This window comes from Electrophorus electricus, chromosome 8 (genome assembly GCF_041902795.1).
Source record: "Electrophorus electricus isolate QZ-2024a chromosome 8, ASM4190279v1, whole genome shotgun sequence".
Taxonomy (NCBI): domain Eukaryota; kingdom Metazoa; phylum Chordata; class Actinopteri; order Gymnotiformes; family Gymnotidae; genus Electrophorus; species Electrophorus electricus.
The window spans coordinates 24,214,604-24,230,175 of record NC_137504.1 but is presented as its reverse complement, the minus strand read 5'-3'; the positions used below and the strand labels follow the sequence as shown (position 1 = coordinate 24,230,175).

Genomic DNA, 15,572 nt, shown 5'->3' with positions numbered 1-15,572 from the left:
GAGAGAAGAGAGGAGAGAATAGCTCAGGAACAGAGAGAAGAGAGGATTGGGGAGCACGAAGGAGGAAATCATATGAGTGAACGAGAGAATAGAATATGAGACCAGAGGGGGAGGAGAGAGGGCTGTAAAGGAGAAAGTGAGGGAAGAGCAGAGCAGCTGTCCCTGATGCCCACTCGTGTGCACCTGTAAGTAACTAAAAACATCCATTTTCACAGGGGCTGCTGTGAACATATCCAGCATCTCTCAACAAAGTGAGCAGACCCAGCATGTCTTAAACAGAAGCCTATTCATTTACATGTGCAAACAATTAAAAGCAAACACGACCAAAACCTATTTTCTCACTTTAAATTTAACTTTAAGTTACCAAGATGACCAAGCTCAACATAATAATGCCATGTATGCCATTGTGAGGTCACATGTTTTTAGTGCTCTGTCTAAAAATAGTCCTTCACGTTTGCTGGTCTGCAGGTCTGAATGTTAGTATTGCTTAGTAACGCCAGAAGAAATTGTGTATAATATGAAAATTGTAAGACATGTAGGTCCTTATATGTGAAATGCTAGTATGTTCATATGCAGTGAATGGCTGCTGTATTCGACCGCTCCTGGTCAGGTCATACAATTATAAACGTTTGACATCTTCATCCGTTTGCACTGTGGTAACAAAGGAAAATTTTCCTTAACCCTGTTCCCCTGGTCCCATCGTTTGCTTCACCTGTGTTTGGTTGTTCTTCTCAGGACCCTGGGGCACATTTCTCAGAACGAGCGACACAGAGAATCAGAGATGCTGGACGGAAATATGTAAATGACATAGCAGGTGCAACATGTTCAGACGCGATGGTCAGACATGATATGCTACGCGGTGTCTAAAATGAGACAGTCATCTAGCACCAACTCCAGGCCTTTTGACATAGCCCCTTGTACCTCTCTAAAAAAACAAACAGCATAGGACCGCATGCCATGAGAGCAAATAAAGTTGCAGCACTACTGATTCAAGGATAGAGTAATTACAGGGAGGGGAGTCGCATAGAACAGAATTCTACCACTAAGCTCATGTTCAGTATCTCCTTGTTTACGAGTTATCAACACCTATTCTGTCACGACTGGAATTTATTCCATTTGAAATGTTTAATGTACATTAAGTCAAGCAGCCGCATCGGAGGAAGCAAATCGAGCTATGGCTTCAGATGCTGTGTGGAGTCGGGAGAGTAGGTTAAAAAATGTGCTTATCTATGTGAAGGAAATAATCAGTCATATTCTAAAGAAGCATAGCTTTCCTTAACCTTTTTTAGTCAAAACTGACCCCAAATCATGTTTTATCAGTGTGTTTGGGCAGTTGGAATACAGATTATCATTGGTTTAGACTTTTATGGTTTAAATCCATTGTAACTCATTTTATTTTTTTAAAGCACCCGGCCAAGTTCATGCCAATGAAATATCAAATTATGCAGTTTTATCATCGTGTTGGGAGCAGTAAGGCTAGCTACCGTTTGTCACCACATCTCACACGCCAAAAAGAAAACTTTGAATTTAATAAAAATGCTTGCCTTTTACTTTTGATGCTTAAATTGTATTTTTAAATACTATGTACAATTCCGATAGAGTAGGCTACTTTTTGATTAATGTATTAAAACCGCTCAGAATCAATAAATGCCCCGTGTATCCTGAAAGATGCAGGTGATTATGATTTTTCTTACGCTACTTGGCACTTTTGCAGCACCTAGTTCAAGAAACGATGGGTGTTCCTCATTAACAGGTTTAATGTCAGTCCCCTAAACTTGGGGAACCTGAACTTGACCGAGTTTACCACTGGCAATTTACATTTGTTCTTCGACCTCGGACGTCCATGTGTCAAACGGTTATAATATAATTATAATGACATGATCGGTCAAATGCAGCAGGCATCCAGTTTGTGCTACTTGTTTATAGCAATTAATTTTTTTATTAGTAGATATGGTCATATTGATAACTGCATATAAACACATTAGTGTTTCATATATAATGACGCAAATGTCAGATTTCGTCTTGCTAAGCAATGCTATCTTATATCTACACAGAGCACAAACTGAAGTACTTATTTCACATAAAAAATAGAGTTTGTTTTGTAGATACAATGAAAATTCAGCTAAATTCTTATTTCTGCTTTCTTGTGCACAAAAGAAAAAAAATAGCCATTTCTTATTTCTTTCATTTCCGATTCAGTACATCGGAAGGTAAGGGGTAAATTTTCATTTTTCTGTTTTAAGATTAGTAGCGGTAAACGTTACTAGAATCAAGTTTTCACTTCCTGATTAACAAACCATCGAAAATACTGATGTGAGACTGCAATTGAAATATAGGACTATGCACTATGTTCTGTAATCTACAGTCTGAATATGACTGTTCACTACCTGGGTTTGTCTATGGAAGTAACATCTCAAATTGAACACTGCATTAAAAATGACATTCTCAAGCGATACATGACATCACTGAACCGCATAAGTCAGCTTCATTCCAGACGTTTTTCAGCAGTTCTAGTGCATCATCCAGGTTATAAAATTACACTACATCTTTTTGCAGATGTGAACATACTACACACTAAAAGTTGACAGAGGCACAGTACTTCAGGGGTAGATGGGGATAACTGAACTTCTGTGCTAGAAAAAAAATAATATGGGTTACAGCATAAGAAACGTATTTATTTATTTATTTGTTTATTTGTTTATTTATTTATTTATTGCTTAATGTTTAAAAGTGAGCAGAAACCCAGTTCACTCCCACAGCACTGGCCAGTTTGCACAAGAGGGAAGAAGAGTGGGTCTGTACACTACACTGGCTGCAGACACTATGCTCAGGGAGCAAGCTGACTGACCTTAGGAGGAACTTATGTAGTGTCAAGGAGCTTAACCACTGAGCTACAACTGCCCTGTTTGCAAATGCTGACACTGTTATCCAAAGCAACTTACAATTATCCCTGAATATAAGTAAAGCAACCGAGAGTTAAGGGCCTTGCTCAGCGAGTCAAACATTGGTAACAGGGCAGTTGTGGGGCTGATTACTAGCGGCATAGCTTAAGCACTGAGCTACCACTGCCCCCTCAAGCAAATGAACTCTGCAGGTAAAAATGTCTTTTTTAAGTATTGTCAATTCTTAGGAATTCATACTGAGTGGTTCCTTTGTCTCTTTCTGTATCACCGTTGTTTTTATTTTGTATTTTGTTTTTTGGGATTTGCACTCCTGTTTGTATTGTCTGCTCTGATCTTTTACTGACAGCTGACTATTTATTGTTACCTATCTGAATTGCACCTAAATCTGTAAAGCACAAATTCTCACTTCTTGCACGAGTGTCTGCGTATTTCTGTTTCATTAAATTTACAATTCTATAACATGCCTGCTGTAACATTTGCACGGATCTTCAGATTACATGTTGCAATGAAAGATGAAGTTCATAACTGCTTTTGTAATGTAGGCTCAAACCAAGGTCAGATAAGCGATGACACCAACTGCCTACTGGGTGAGCAACCACGCTATGATGATAGTGGGTCCGTGTGCGAAACAGTGAGATTGTAGAACTGGTAAAAACAAGAAAAGTAAATAACCAAACGGGGGGCTGTGAACCATGGCCAATTTGTTGTAAGGTAAACAAATACCCACTAGACTGCTGCAGGTATAAAACGACCTGCGCATATATCGCCCTTTAAAGGAATGGAGGACAACAAAACTAGAGGAAAAAATTAAACACCACGCTAAGCGTGGGAAAAGGGAGAACCAAGGATGCCAGGGGAAAACTGCAGCCTCAATGCTCTGGGGAAAACCAAACTAAAACTTCTCAAACAAAACCAGAAAACAGGAAGGAACTGTAATGGCTAAGGGAAGCCTTGGGAGAGAGACTGATTTGAGGGGGGAAACTGGAGAGGGGAGGGGAGGTGTAAAAACACAGACACCCTCGCAGCGCAGAAGTGAGGTATAGCACAAGGTCTCACAGACCTCAATACCCGAAGTTACCAGCTAGGCACTTGGCTCAGAACTTGGACAAAGACCCAACAATGAGTGACTAAGTCACTGGGCTTATATAGGTCTAGCCCAGCTGTTGGACGTTAAGCCTGTGACTCGAGGCCTCCCTCTGGTGGTCGGAGGGGGCCTTGGCCTGGCACCAACCCTTACAGTTTTATTTTTTAATGTGGTTTTCATATTTACATAATTATTTCAAATTGTGTTTTTATTATTTTATCTTAGTTTCAATGAGTTTTTTATATATATATAATTTTAGAATCCAGTTCTTAAAACTTTCCAGTAGGTGCCAGGAATAGCATTTAGTCATCATTTGCTGGAAAATAATGCATTTGTTCTGGACATGTATTGAAGATAATTCAGTTTTTCTGGACAGGTATTGCACTGTGTTTTCAGAAGATCTAGTCTACCTGATTATACAAGCTAATGCCCAGAGGCAGGAAAAATACTGCACATTAAAACTTAGCATCAGAGGGGGTCTCCCTGCACAACTGCCAGGTTAAACTGAAGCTGAAGCAGATAGTTCTCTGTAATGAAGGAAAGCAAGACAACAGCAATATTTAGAAAACCACAAAAACAAATAGCAACATCAATTTTGGCCATTTCCTGATTTTAATTTATAGATAGAGACATTTAAATAAGTTAACAAGCTGGCTACATGGAAACATTTTAGCTAAGTTAAGTAATGGCTTCTGATGTAACATTAGGCAACATTCTTTGCTGTTGGTGGCTCCTTTTGACGTGAAGCTGAGCTATGAGGGAAGTTCTGGTCCGACAGGAGAACCAGGATTGCCGGGATTGCCGGGAGGTCCGGGAGGTCCGGGAGGTCCGGGAGGTCCGGGAAGGCCCACAGTGCCAGGAGGACCGCGAGAACCAGGAATACCTGGAAGACCGCCCCGTCCAGGAATGCCCACAGGGCCAGGAGGACCACGAGGACAGTGCAGCATAACTTCATGGAGATCTGAATACGTGCTCCCTTGTCTGCTTTCACACACCAATCCTGGACAGATTGGCACTGTCCAGTTTATCTGCTCTCCATTACTTTGCTGATACTTTGAAGCTGCAACATCATAGAAAAAGTGCATCTTTATTTAAATGTCTTCCTTCCTTTTAGGCCGCTACTATTCACCCCTTTGTCCAAAATTAATTATTTGCAAACACAAACACAACCTTTGTATGTTTCAGTACTAATAAATGACTTACTGTGAATTACGTTTTGAATGAGTATGATGATCAGTAAGAGACTGTTGCAGATCAACAATATCATCTGTAGTTTGTTGCCCACCAGTGATCCTGTAGGACAGATGGACAAACGTGGAGGATCTGAAAGAAAATAAGTTATCAGCATCACAAGAAAGAATACAGCTGCCCATTTGTGTAGCAAAGATATAATGGTTTACTCTGAAAATTGTAATGATTATTATATGCTGTGAAACAATGAGGTGCTTAATCCTAAATTGTCTTACCACGTGCTGTGCGTGTGTTCCTCACTAAAGGAGGCTGGTGTAGAGTCTGGTACACATCCTCAGTCATTCTGCTCCTGTGTATCAGATTCTAATAGACATTAAGACAAATAGCACCCTTATTATCCTTGTTTGTTAACAGCCCACACCAGTGCACAGTGAAGAGTCAGGAGTGCTTACACACCCAGTTTGGGGTCTTGGTTATGCCTAGGGCTGAGATTGTGAAAGGAAAGAGAATAAGGAACTTCTCTGTATTTCCTTAAAAGTTCTTCTGTTTTTGCATGGCTATTTCAAAGCCTTGCATACAGTAATAAAATCACCCTAATTCACACATAGAAACTTGAGACTTTCTTGCTAGTTGAAGACCATTTTTTTGGCCAGGGGTCTGAAAACTGGGCTGTGGACCAGGGCATCATTACCTTGAAACCCACAACAAATGGTCTGAAACCTCAATTGCCAGCCTTCATCACGCCTCTGTAATCTGCTATGAGCAAAAATGTGAGATAAACCAGTGACTCTCAGTCCTCGGAACCACACTGTCTATTTTAATGTTTTCTTTCTGTGACACACCTGGCTCAGTTCATTAAGGTAACCATTAACTAAAGCATTTGTTTGAGAGGGGAAAGCACAAAAAGTGTTGCTATCTTTCTAAACTACTGTATCTGCAGTTTCCTTCCCAAAGCATCTGGGCTTATATAAGTACACAAGTACATATTAAGACATTTGGGTTATTTTAAACTATTTGGTTAATTGATTTATCTGATATTTTTTTAATTAAAGGAATTTTAAAAAAAGTAAAGTAAAGTAAAGTAAAATTAGGTTGAATTGTAAATGTCCATTTGCACAGCGGCTCAGTGAATGTATTACATTCAATTATCTACTAATATAAAACATTTGAGATGTGGTGGATGAACATCCAATTTCAGATGTTGTTATTAGTCAAATTACTTAAACTTTTAAGACTTTTGAAAAGGTGTTGTGATAGATCATTTTTTTCTCAAGATTCACAAGTCCAAAAGTGCCGAATCCCCCTGGGGACTTACTATGACAGGTCATTACAAACTGATCTACATACATTGTTGAGATGCACTTTTATATATTATTATTATTCCTAAACAGTGGTCTACACAAGACACAACTACCTTTCATACACTGCCTGGCCAAAAAAAAGTCACACACTCTAGTATTTCATTGAACTTCCTTTAGCTTTGACTACGGAACACATTTCCTGTGGCATCATTTCCACAAGCTTCTGCAATGTCACAACATTTATTTCTGTCCAGAGCTGCATTAAATTTTCCCCAAGATCTTGTATTGATGATGGGAGATTTGGACCACTGCGCAAAGTCTTCTCCAGCACATCCCAAAGATTCTCAATGGGGTTCAGGTCTGGACTCTGTGGTGGCCAATCCATGTGTGAAAATGATGTCTCATGCTCCCTGAACCACTCTTTCACAATTTGAGCCCGATGAATCCTGGCATTGTCATCTTGGAATATGCCCGTGCCATCAGGGAAGAAAAAATCCATTGATGGAATAATCTGGTTGTTCAGTATATTCAGGTAGTCAGCTGACCTCTGAACCTAGACCTGACCAACTGCAGCAACCCCAGATCATAGCACTGCCCCCGCAGGCTTGTACGGTAGGCACTAGGCATGATGGGTGCATCACTTCAGCCTCCTCTCTTCTTATCCTGAAGCGCCCATCACTCCGGAACAGGGTAAATCTGGACTCATCAGACCACATGACCTTCGTCCATTGCTCCAGAGTCCAATCTTTATGCTCCATAGCAATTTTAAGATGTTTTTTGCCAGTTAGCCTCACTGACAAGTGATTTTCTTAAGGCTACACCACTGTTTAGTCCCAATCCTTTGAGTTCCCTTCGCATTGTGCGTGTAGAAATGCTCTTACTTTCACTATTAAACATATCCCTGAGTTCTACTGTTATTTTTCTACATGTTGATTTCACCACACGTTTAAGTGATTGCTGATCACGATCATTCAAGATTTTTTTCAGACCACATTCCTGTCCTTCCCTGTTTTAATAATGCGCTGGACAGTTCTTAACCTGATTTTAGTAGTTTCAGCAATCTCCTTAGATGCTTTCTCTGCTCAGTTGCAGTTGCATGTCTTACCATTTAACAGTATGGTAAACCAGTTCCTCTTGAGTCAGATGTGTTGAGCAAGTTCATGTCTCTGAGCCGTGAGAACATATCTTCATGTCATCCATGTCATTATACAGTCCCATTCTGCTAAAGTGATATGGGTTAATAAGAGGTTACTGCTTTGTACAAGCTGAACAAAAAACTACATTGAAATAGATTAAAAGATTACTATGTCTGTCCAGGTTCATTAAGAAACTGATTAGTTAAGAAACAGGTTCATTAAGAAACATGCTACTGTGGCTCACCTGGTAGTGTAGCTATGGGGTGGTCCTAGTAACATTAAGGTCATGGGTTACACTCCTAGGGAGTGCATGTACTATCACCCTGATAGATATGCAAGTCGCTTTGGTGCTGTACACTCAATTTCAATGTATAGTATTATAGTACAGTATTGTGACAAAGAGTACATATTGTTATTGGACAGTTTAACCCTTTCACTGAGATTCTCAATGCCTGAAAACCATTTACACCATTGGTATGCATTGCTTCAAAAGACTGCATGTTTATTATGTTAATATGATATTCTACTGTTCTACTGTTCATAGATTCTGTAAATGTGTTTCCAAAACTTGCTGTTTATTCAGACAAAAAGGAAGAAGCTAGTGGTCACAGTGGTCAGCAAACCAAGCTTCTCTTTATATTACTAAGGGCAAACTAGACAGACTGTCAAAGTGCAATATGTCTCACTCTCAACATCTGCTACAGACAACCTAAAGTGTCACTCAACATCTGTTAGACATCCTGAATTGTCTCACTCTCTCAACATCTGACAGCCCGAATCCGGATGCCAGCCCACACCTGTGTGTTCCAGTCCCCTCCCGAACATCCATCCAGCTTCATCATTTGGAGGATATATATATATATATATCACAATGGACACATTAGCTTTGGGCTTGCTAGCTTTTTTGCTGTTGAATACTATGAATATTATAAACTCCAGTGATCCTGACAAGGTTTTTACTGTCATAAAGCAGTTGGTCTTTGTATTTACAGTTTGTGAGACTGCCACAGCTCATACCAGCTCTATCAGTTTCTAAATATAAAACAATCATGGCCCTTCAAATTACAGGTCACTAATAAACCACTTAAGCCTCTTAACATCTTCCGCTTTTATTGTAACTGTTTCCTATTTACTTGCAAAATTCAATTTCATTTCAAAAAGGATTTGTTTGATTTAGTTTTAGAAATACTATTTTATAGTTCATTTCAGGTTTAGTAGGCACAGGAACATTTTCAGATTCTTTGTTTACATCCTCATCCAGATATGAAAATGTTTCCATTTTGTGGTAAGCTTGGACTACGCGACCAGTTTGGACAGGTTTTTCACCGATGTGTTTAGTGAACTAGTCACACACACCCACAGCAAAAATCTCAATGATTTCTTGATCTGGCTATGCTACATAATGCCAAGAGAAAATATTTATTTTGTTATTGACATTGTAATTTAGCTTTACATTAGGTAGGTGTAAAAGAAGCTTGCAGTGAACACCTGAGTTGAACCTACATGTCAAGAATGTCAGTGCTTTTGCTCAATAATTTACATACTAACTAACTCCTGTTAATCTCCCTGGCTCAGAAACTCTTTTCCCTAGAATACCTAGATATGTAAATATTTAGGTGACAGCTTTGAGCATTTTTAAACCAACCTCTGCATATGTAAAACTTTGTGACAAACACAAACATCCTATTTTTCTGTAGGACTGCATTAAGCAAGGACCCTTGGGGCCATTCCTTCTAACAAATCCTGAAAAACTACTTCATATTCATACATGTGTCGGTCAGGTCTTCTCCTCAATCATATAAGCCAGTATAACCCACAATCCAAGCTAGATGTTACAGAATCAAATGGCCATTGTTCTATAAAGGGAACAAAGCAATATTATTTACACACAATTTTAAAAGTAAATGGTTATGTTTTGTTCACAGTCTCATCTAACTATACTATACTCACTATGATCTGCAAAAATATTGTTTAATATTTGGTGTCCATGAACTCCCACTCATTGGTCTTTTCAGAGCTGCTTAATTTATGCAAAGCAGATACACTTCATTTTAACAGAGCAGTGGTTGTCATTTAGCTTCAGATCCCATCCAAAATGTCCACAATCCTCTCCTTCTCCAAGACCGTGCTCCTTCCAGTCATCTGGCTGGCCAGGGCTCCAATGACTGCAAGAGACACAAACCACTCAGTATATTGTATGCTACTTAACACACCATTACATACAGATGTATCACACACACAGACACACACCCTTTATGTATTAAAACAGTCAAAGCTTGAGAGAAAGGTAGCGCTAACATTTTGTGTATTTGACAGATCAGATAATGCTCACTCAGTTTGGGAAACCAAGCCCACCAGTTTCCCATTGCTCTACTCTGACAGAGTCTGTTATTTCATTCATGTATTGTATTTACATAGCTTTGTGCTTGGCTCAGCAATAGCAGAGTAACTTAACATTGCCAGACCTAGAAAGCTGTTAACAAAAAAAAAACCCTCACGGTTCAATGACAGGGAAAGTTGTTCCATCATCCCATCTCCACTGGCCTGTGATTTCATCTGTGAGACCCACCCAGTAATTCTGCATCATAGTTTTTCCACTTACAAATTCCTAAAGATACAAGGCAGAGAGCATGAGAAAGGTTGACAGAGCACAAAGAACAAACAATTAGAGACAGTGAGACAAGGCAATTGATACAGTATTTATAGATACTAAGTAAAGAGTAGGAGTGTGTGCGCTTGGATGTGCATGTTAAAGTGTGTGTGTGACTCACCCATTCCTCCTCCGTTTCCAGTTTGACCAGCATGGCTTTCTGGCTCCTGCAGTAATCTCGTGCCTGGTGCCAATTCAGGGTGTCACGGGAGAACAGGTAGCACCGGGAGTGATATGATCCCCATGCAGCACAGTCTAGCTGTAAGCCTGACTGGATGAGTGAGAAAGAAACAGAGAGGTGAGGCTTGTGCTGCCAGTCATAGCAGTCTCCCAACGTTGCATGGCACGTCTCAGTGTAGCACTCGCTGTGGGAGTTGTTGTTACCTGCTGTGCTACCTTTGCTCTCCAGTTTAGACTTCACATCGTTCAGAGCAGCAATCATTCCCTGAACTGTGGAAAAAAAAGAAACACACTTCCATGTTTTACAGTCTTCATAGTGTACTGTGGCTTGAAATTAGTGTTTATGGGTCGTCTCACAAACTGTCTGTGGCCTTTAGACCCAATAAGAACAGTCTTGCTCTCATCTGTCCATAGAATGTTGCACCACTTCTCTTTAGGCCAGTCAATGTGTTCTTTGGAAAACTGTAACCTTTTCAACACATCTTTTTCCCCCCCCCCAACAGTACTTTATGAGGGTTTCTTGCAAATAGTTTGGCTTCACAGAGGCATCTTCTGATTGTTGCAGTACTCACAGGTAACTGAAGATCTTCTTTGATTTCCCTGGAGCTAGTCATTGGATTCTTCTTTGGCATTGTTGTTATTCTATGATCTACGCAGATGGTAGTATTTCTTTTGCTACTATGCATTTTGGCTTTTGTTTGCCATTTTAAAGCATTTGAGATCATTTTAGGTGAGCAGCCAATTATTTTCTGCATGTCTTTATACGTTTTCTCCTCTCCAATCAACTTCTTGATCAAAGTTCTTTCTCCTTCGGTACAATGTCTGGAACGACCCAGTTTACTCACTGAGCAAGGGCTAAAACCAGCAGGTGCAACATTAGCTGCCCTCCTTCTTTAAATAAGGGCCTTCTTTAAATAATTGACACTTGTTTCTTCAAAGAATGAATGACCTCACTAATTGAACTCCACACTGCTATTAATTTGAACACACCCCTTTCATTACATCCAATTAGCAGCATGCATGTCACGACTTGATTCTGTTGGTTGCCCATTACTCGGCTACATCTAGTCATGAATTTTTTCCCCATGTTGTATTATCTTTTCTGCCAAAATCAGTAATTAAATACATTAGTGATGTTACTATAAACATGATAAGCATAAATATCTAATGTGAATAATCCTCTCTTTAGCTAATGGACCTCAATAAATGAATGAAATATACTTAATATTTTGGGGGGTAAAGAAACAAATATGTCCCAAATCAGAACTGCAATAAAAGTTATAGAAAGTTGTAAAGAAGTGGGCGGTGACACAGAGGTGGGATCCATACACAGAGGAACTTTACTGACACACAAGGTAAAGACGGCCAGAGGCAGCATGCAGAAACCCAGGCAGGCAAGTAGAAACTCAAATATCCATCCAACGTAAACAGATGGAGGGTCATACACAGTTGGAGCTCGAGAAACCAACGGTTTGGTATGCAGACTTGAGTGGACTGGCAATACGTCACGATGTTTGGATGCTCACATGGGTCTGACACAGCGGACTAATGGGAGGATGGAAACAGTTGAGTATGTTTAGTGACCATAGGAATGTTCTGAACTCAGGAGACAAGGACCTCTGGTGGTCAGTGGCAGGATTTACTGGTTCATCTCTGACAAAAATACAGGTTATGTGGTGAGGGGGAAAAATTGGCCTGCTTGACTGAGCATAGCTAGGGTCTCTGCCCCAGGGCCCTGCGTTAAGGTCCACTGGTGAAGCAGGTGGAAGAGGTGGTGGTTTGAACAAGCTGTTGTAGAAAAAGCTCCTACCTGCTGACTGATTCATGCTCTGCAACTCAGACTTCACATCACTTAGAACAGTCATCATGCCTTCATCTGAATATGGGAAAGGATGAACACAGATCAGGCTAACAGCAAGAAAAACCAGTTCAACTCTAAGCAGTTGACCCACTCTGTTATCTAAACTGCACTCAGAAAGTGACCTTGTAAAATTTCTTGCATCTGAAATTTTTATTTTACAACTGTTGTTGTCTATCCAGCCGTAGATGTTTTGTGTTTAATTTGTTTTTCCATACATCATATTCTGTAACCCAGTTGCTTACAGTCCTGCACCATGTATATGCTGTTTCTTGCATTTATGCTCTCTAGTCTGACAGTTTTAACGTGGACCATTCCTCACCATTGCTCTTTATCCGAGACGCCAGAGTTTCGAGAGAAGTAGTCAGATTCAACACATAACTTTCCACCTTCCCATTCTGATACCCTTCAGTAAGAGATACTCAAAGTCAGCAAGATTCCATGAGTACATACACAGATATGAAAATGTACATATATTACATATATATAATACATACATATAATATACATATATTGTACATACATTGTTAATATATTTTGTACATACATAGAATATATAGATTTCTCTTTGCATATATATATATATATTTCACATATAGAGAATATCTATATTTCTCTATGCACCCCTGTTTTCTTTTCCTCAGTTTGGACAGAGCACTCTCAACCATTTCACTGCGAGTTATACTGTGTATGACTATGTATGTGACAAATAAACCAAACTTGAACTTGAAATGACCAAATAACTAACATATGTTTTGTTGTTTTTTTTAATGTTTCCTTTTATGGATTTTCTTATAATCTTTTGAATGTTTTGAATTTAGGTTTTAAATTAAGCATTCAGCTTGTGATTAATATCATACTGTCCATATCCAATGTAAACAGATGGGTTCATGTGGAAATCTGATGATGCGAGCGAAACCTGTGTCTCACCCGTGGCCTCTGTTAGTTGATTCTTTAGTTGAGATGTAAAAGAAGCCAAAGATGAATTCAGATTAGCCAGTGAACTATCAACATCAGTCAGTTTCTTATCCTGATGTACAACTGCAAACAAAAGTCAGAAAACCTTCACACAAACATTGAGAATAAAACTGAAATTACACTGAAATGTATAATATGTAATAGGAGACTTAAAGTACATACACCACAGCTATTTAATGTTTTTCTTTAATGTTTCTTAACAAAAATGTTTACTGACTGGTATTCTGTAGTTTGGTTGCTAGTTCTGACACCTTTCCATGATGTTCTCCATCCATTGTCCATGTCTATTTTGCTGTATCCTACTGAGCACTCCTCCATTATCCACTGGGATCGTGGACTATAACTAATCCACACAGCAACGTGATACCTGCTGGATGATGAGGAATGTTGGATTCCGCACAAGCTCCTTCAGAAGTGTCATAATATCCTGATGCAGAGCTGTTTTGTCAGAACAGCATGGTAAGCACTTTCATGTGAGCTGGTTGATTCCTCAGTGAAATGACTGTACACTGACATTTCTGGAAGTATCATTAACACAAATACCTCGGCTAGTGGATAAAGGACATGGACTGTATGTATTGTCACATTAAACCAAGAAAATATTTTGTCACATTAAAAGAACAAAAGGGGTTTGCTTAATTTTGATTTTATTAATCACAATTGACTTGGGGCATATCTCGTTTTTTTAGAACTGGGGCTCAAGCCCCAAATGGTTAAAACCTAACCATGAAATGGTTTTTCTAGAACGACCAGATGAGCTTCTCAAGTTACAGTTGCATCTGTGGCAATTAAGCACAGAAAAACAAACATTTATCTTTGAATTAGTTGGAAAAGCATTTTTCAGTAGCATTACCTAAGGTGAGCGGAAGAGCAGTGGAAAGGGCTAACATTATAACATGGAGCCAAGGCTGAGAGCAAACAGCATCCTAACAGTATCAGTTTACGTGTTCACATTCAAGCATGTCAGTTTATAACCTTGTCGTTTATCTTCTACCTTCATGCTTAGTGAGGAGGGGTCTATGGAAGGGTGCCCACGCCTTGCAGATACTGTAGCGTAACTTTTAAAGTGTCGGCTAAACCGCACTGTTTAAAAAAACTGATAAAAAAGAAATAATTCTGTGCTTAATGATGGAAGGCCCACTCCTAACATCCCTGACTTTATTGCTTGTACATTTGACTTTTTCCCTTAATTACTGCACAATACACACCATTTCACTGGCCCTTGTTCCCATGTAACAATTGATGTAAACTGAAGGTCCATTTACGTCAGGTTAGTGTGTTATATCTTCACTTAAAATTAAATATATGAGCTGTCATTAAATCAGATGAAATTTAGGGAAGCCATTGGAACACACCGTCTTTAGAAACAGGAGCTTGTATTGGTTGTAATGTTAAGAGAAGAAACACGAGTTTGTGGACTTAATTGCAGGGGGCAAACGCAGAACCAGCATATCTTAAGCAGCATATTAATTTACACATGTAAACAATTTAAAAAGGCAAAAACAACCAAAACCTACAAAATGTTCTCCCTTTAAATTTCAGTTACCAAGAGGCCCAAGCTCAACATAACTGGCACACAATAATAACTGGTAATTTATTCATCCGTGATTCACAACAGCTTTTTTGGACTGGTCTATTCTGGACTACAGTAATGTCATTGTCCCTTTTGTATTCTAAAATGCTCATTTGAAGTTAACCAAGAAATGCAGGGGAAATAAAAAACCTGTTACTTAGAAATGGGAAGTTAACCATCTTAAATTCTGTTCAATTGTTCATGTTATGGAATCAAATTTTGTTCAGAGACCACAATTTAAACACCAAATTTATGGACTATGCACTATATTGTTTTCTATACTTTAAATATTACTGTTTAGTACCTGGTTTTATCTACGGAAGCAACATTTCAAATTGAACACTATTTAAAATGATTCTCAAGCAACACCCGACATTCGTTCCACAAGTTTTTCAGCAGTTCTAGTGAATCATCCAGGTTATACAGGTACACTACATTTTGGAGTTCCAAATGTGAACACACTACATGATGCCAGAAGCACAGTACTTCAGGGACAGACAAGGAGACCTGCACTTCTGTGCTAGAACAAAAAGAATCATCTTATCCTGACTTGCTGAGTTATTGTATCAACTAAGCAAAAGAAAGATTTCAGTCTGGTCAACTATGGGTGACCAGAGTGCACTTTGAACCTGCGCTCATACAATAATGACTGAATCTGAGTAGAATAGGGAAGTAAATTTGCAACTAAAACTTTTCCAGAAAAGGCCTAAAAGTGCAT

The 15,572-nt window shown here is 39.2% G+C and overlaps 2 protein-coding genes across 3 annotated transcripts; both read right to left on the bottom strand.

Moving 5' to 3' along the window:
• Positions 1 to 4,557: 4,557 nt before the first annotated feature.
• LOC113570260 (uncharacterized) lies at positions 4,558 to 5,843 on the bottom strand. Its single transcript, XM_026998575.3, has 3 exons — positions 5,454 to 5,843; positions 5,191 to 5,310; positions 4,558 to 5,047 (listed from the first exon to the last, which is right to left on the bottom strand). Exons 1-3 carry the CDS (start codon positions 5,518 to 5,520, stop codon positions 4,740 to 4,742), a joined length of 495 nt encoding a protein of 164 aa, XP_026854376.2. The 5' UTR covers positions 5,521 to 5,843; the 3' UTR covers positions 4,558 to 4,739.
• Positions 5,844 to 9,015: 3,172 nt separating this feature from the next.
• asgr1c.2 (asialoglycoprotein receptor 1c, tandem duplicate 2) lies at positions 9,016 to 15,447 on the bottom strand. 2 transcript variants are annotated; one of them, XR_014124836.1, is made up of 9 exons: positions 13,499 to 15,447; positions 13,234 to 13,344; positions 12,626 to 12,709; positions 12,256 to 12,321; positions 10,650 to 10,715; positions 10,387 to 10,532; positions 10,114 to 10,223; positions 9,566 to 9,780; positions 9,016 to 9,471 (listed from the first exon to the last, which is right to left on the bottom strand). XR_014124836.1 is itself a non-coding variant. In XM_035526802.2 (8 exons), the coding sequence occupies exons 1-8, from the start codon at positions 13,554 to 13,556 to the stop codon at positions 9,642 to 9,644; spliced, it is 780 nt and encodes a 259-aa protein (XP_035382695.2). In that variant the 5' UTR covers positions 13,557 to 15,447; the 3' UTR covers positions 9,016 to 9,641. The 2 variants fall into 2 exon arrangements, 1 of the variants encoding a protein (XP_035382695.2); XM_035526802.2 differs by having other exon boundaries at positions 9,016 to 9,780.
• Between the last annotated feature and the right edge of the window lie 125 nt (positions 15,448 to 15,572).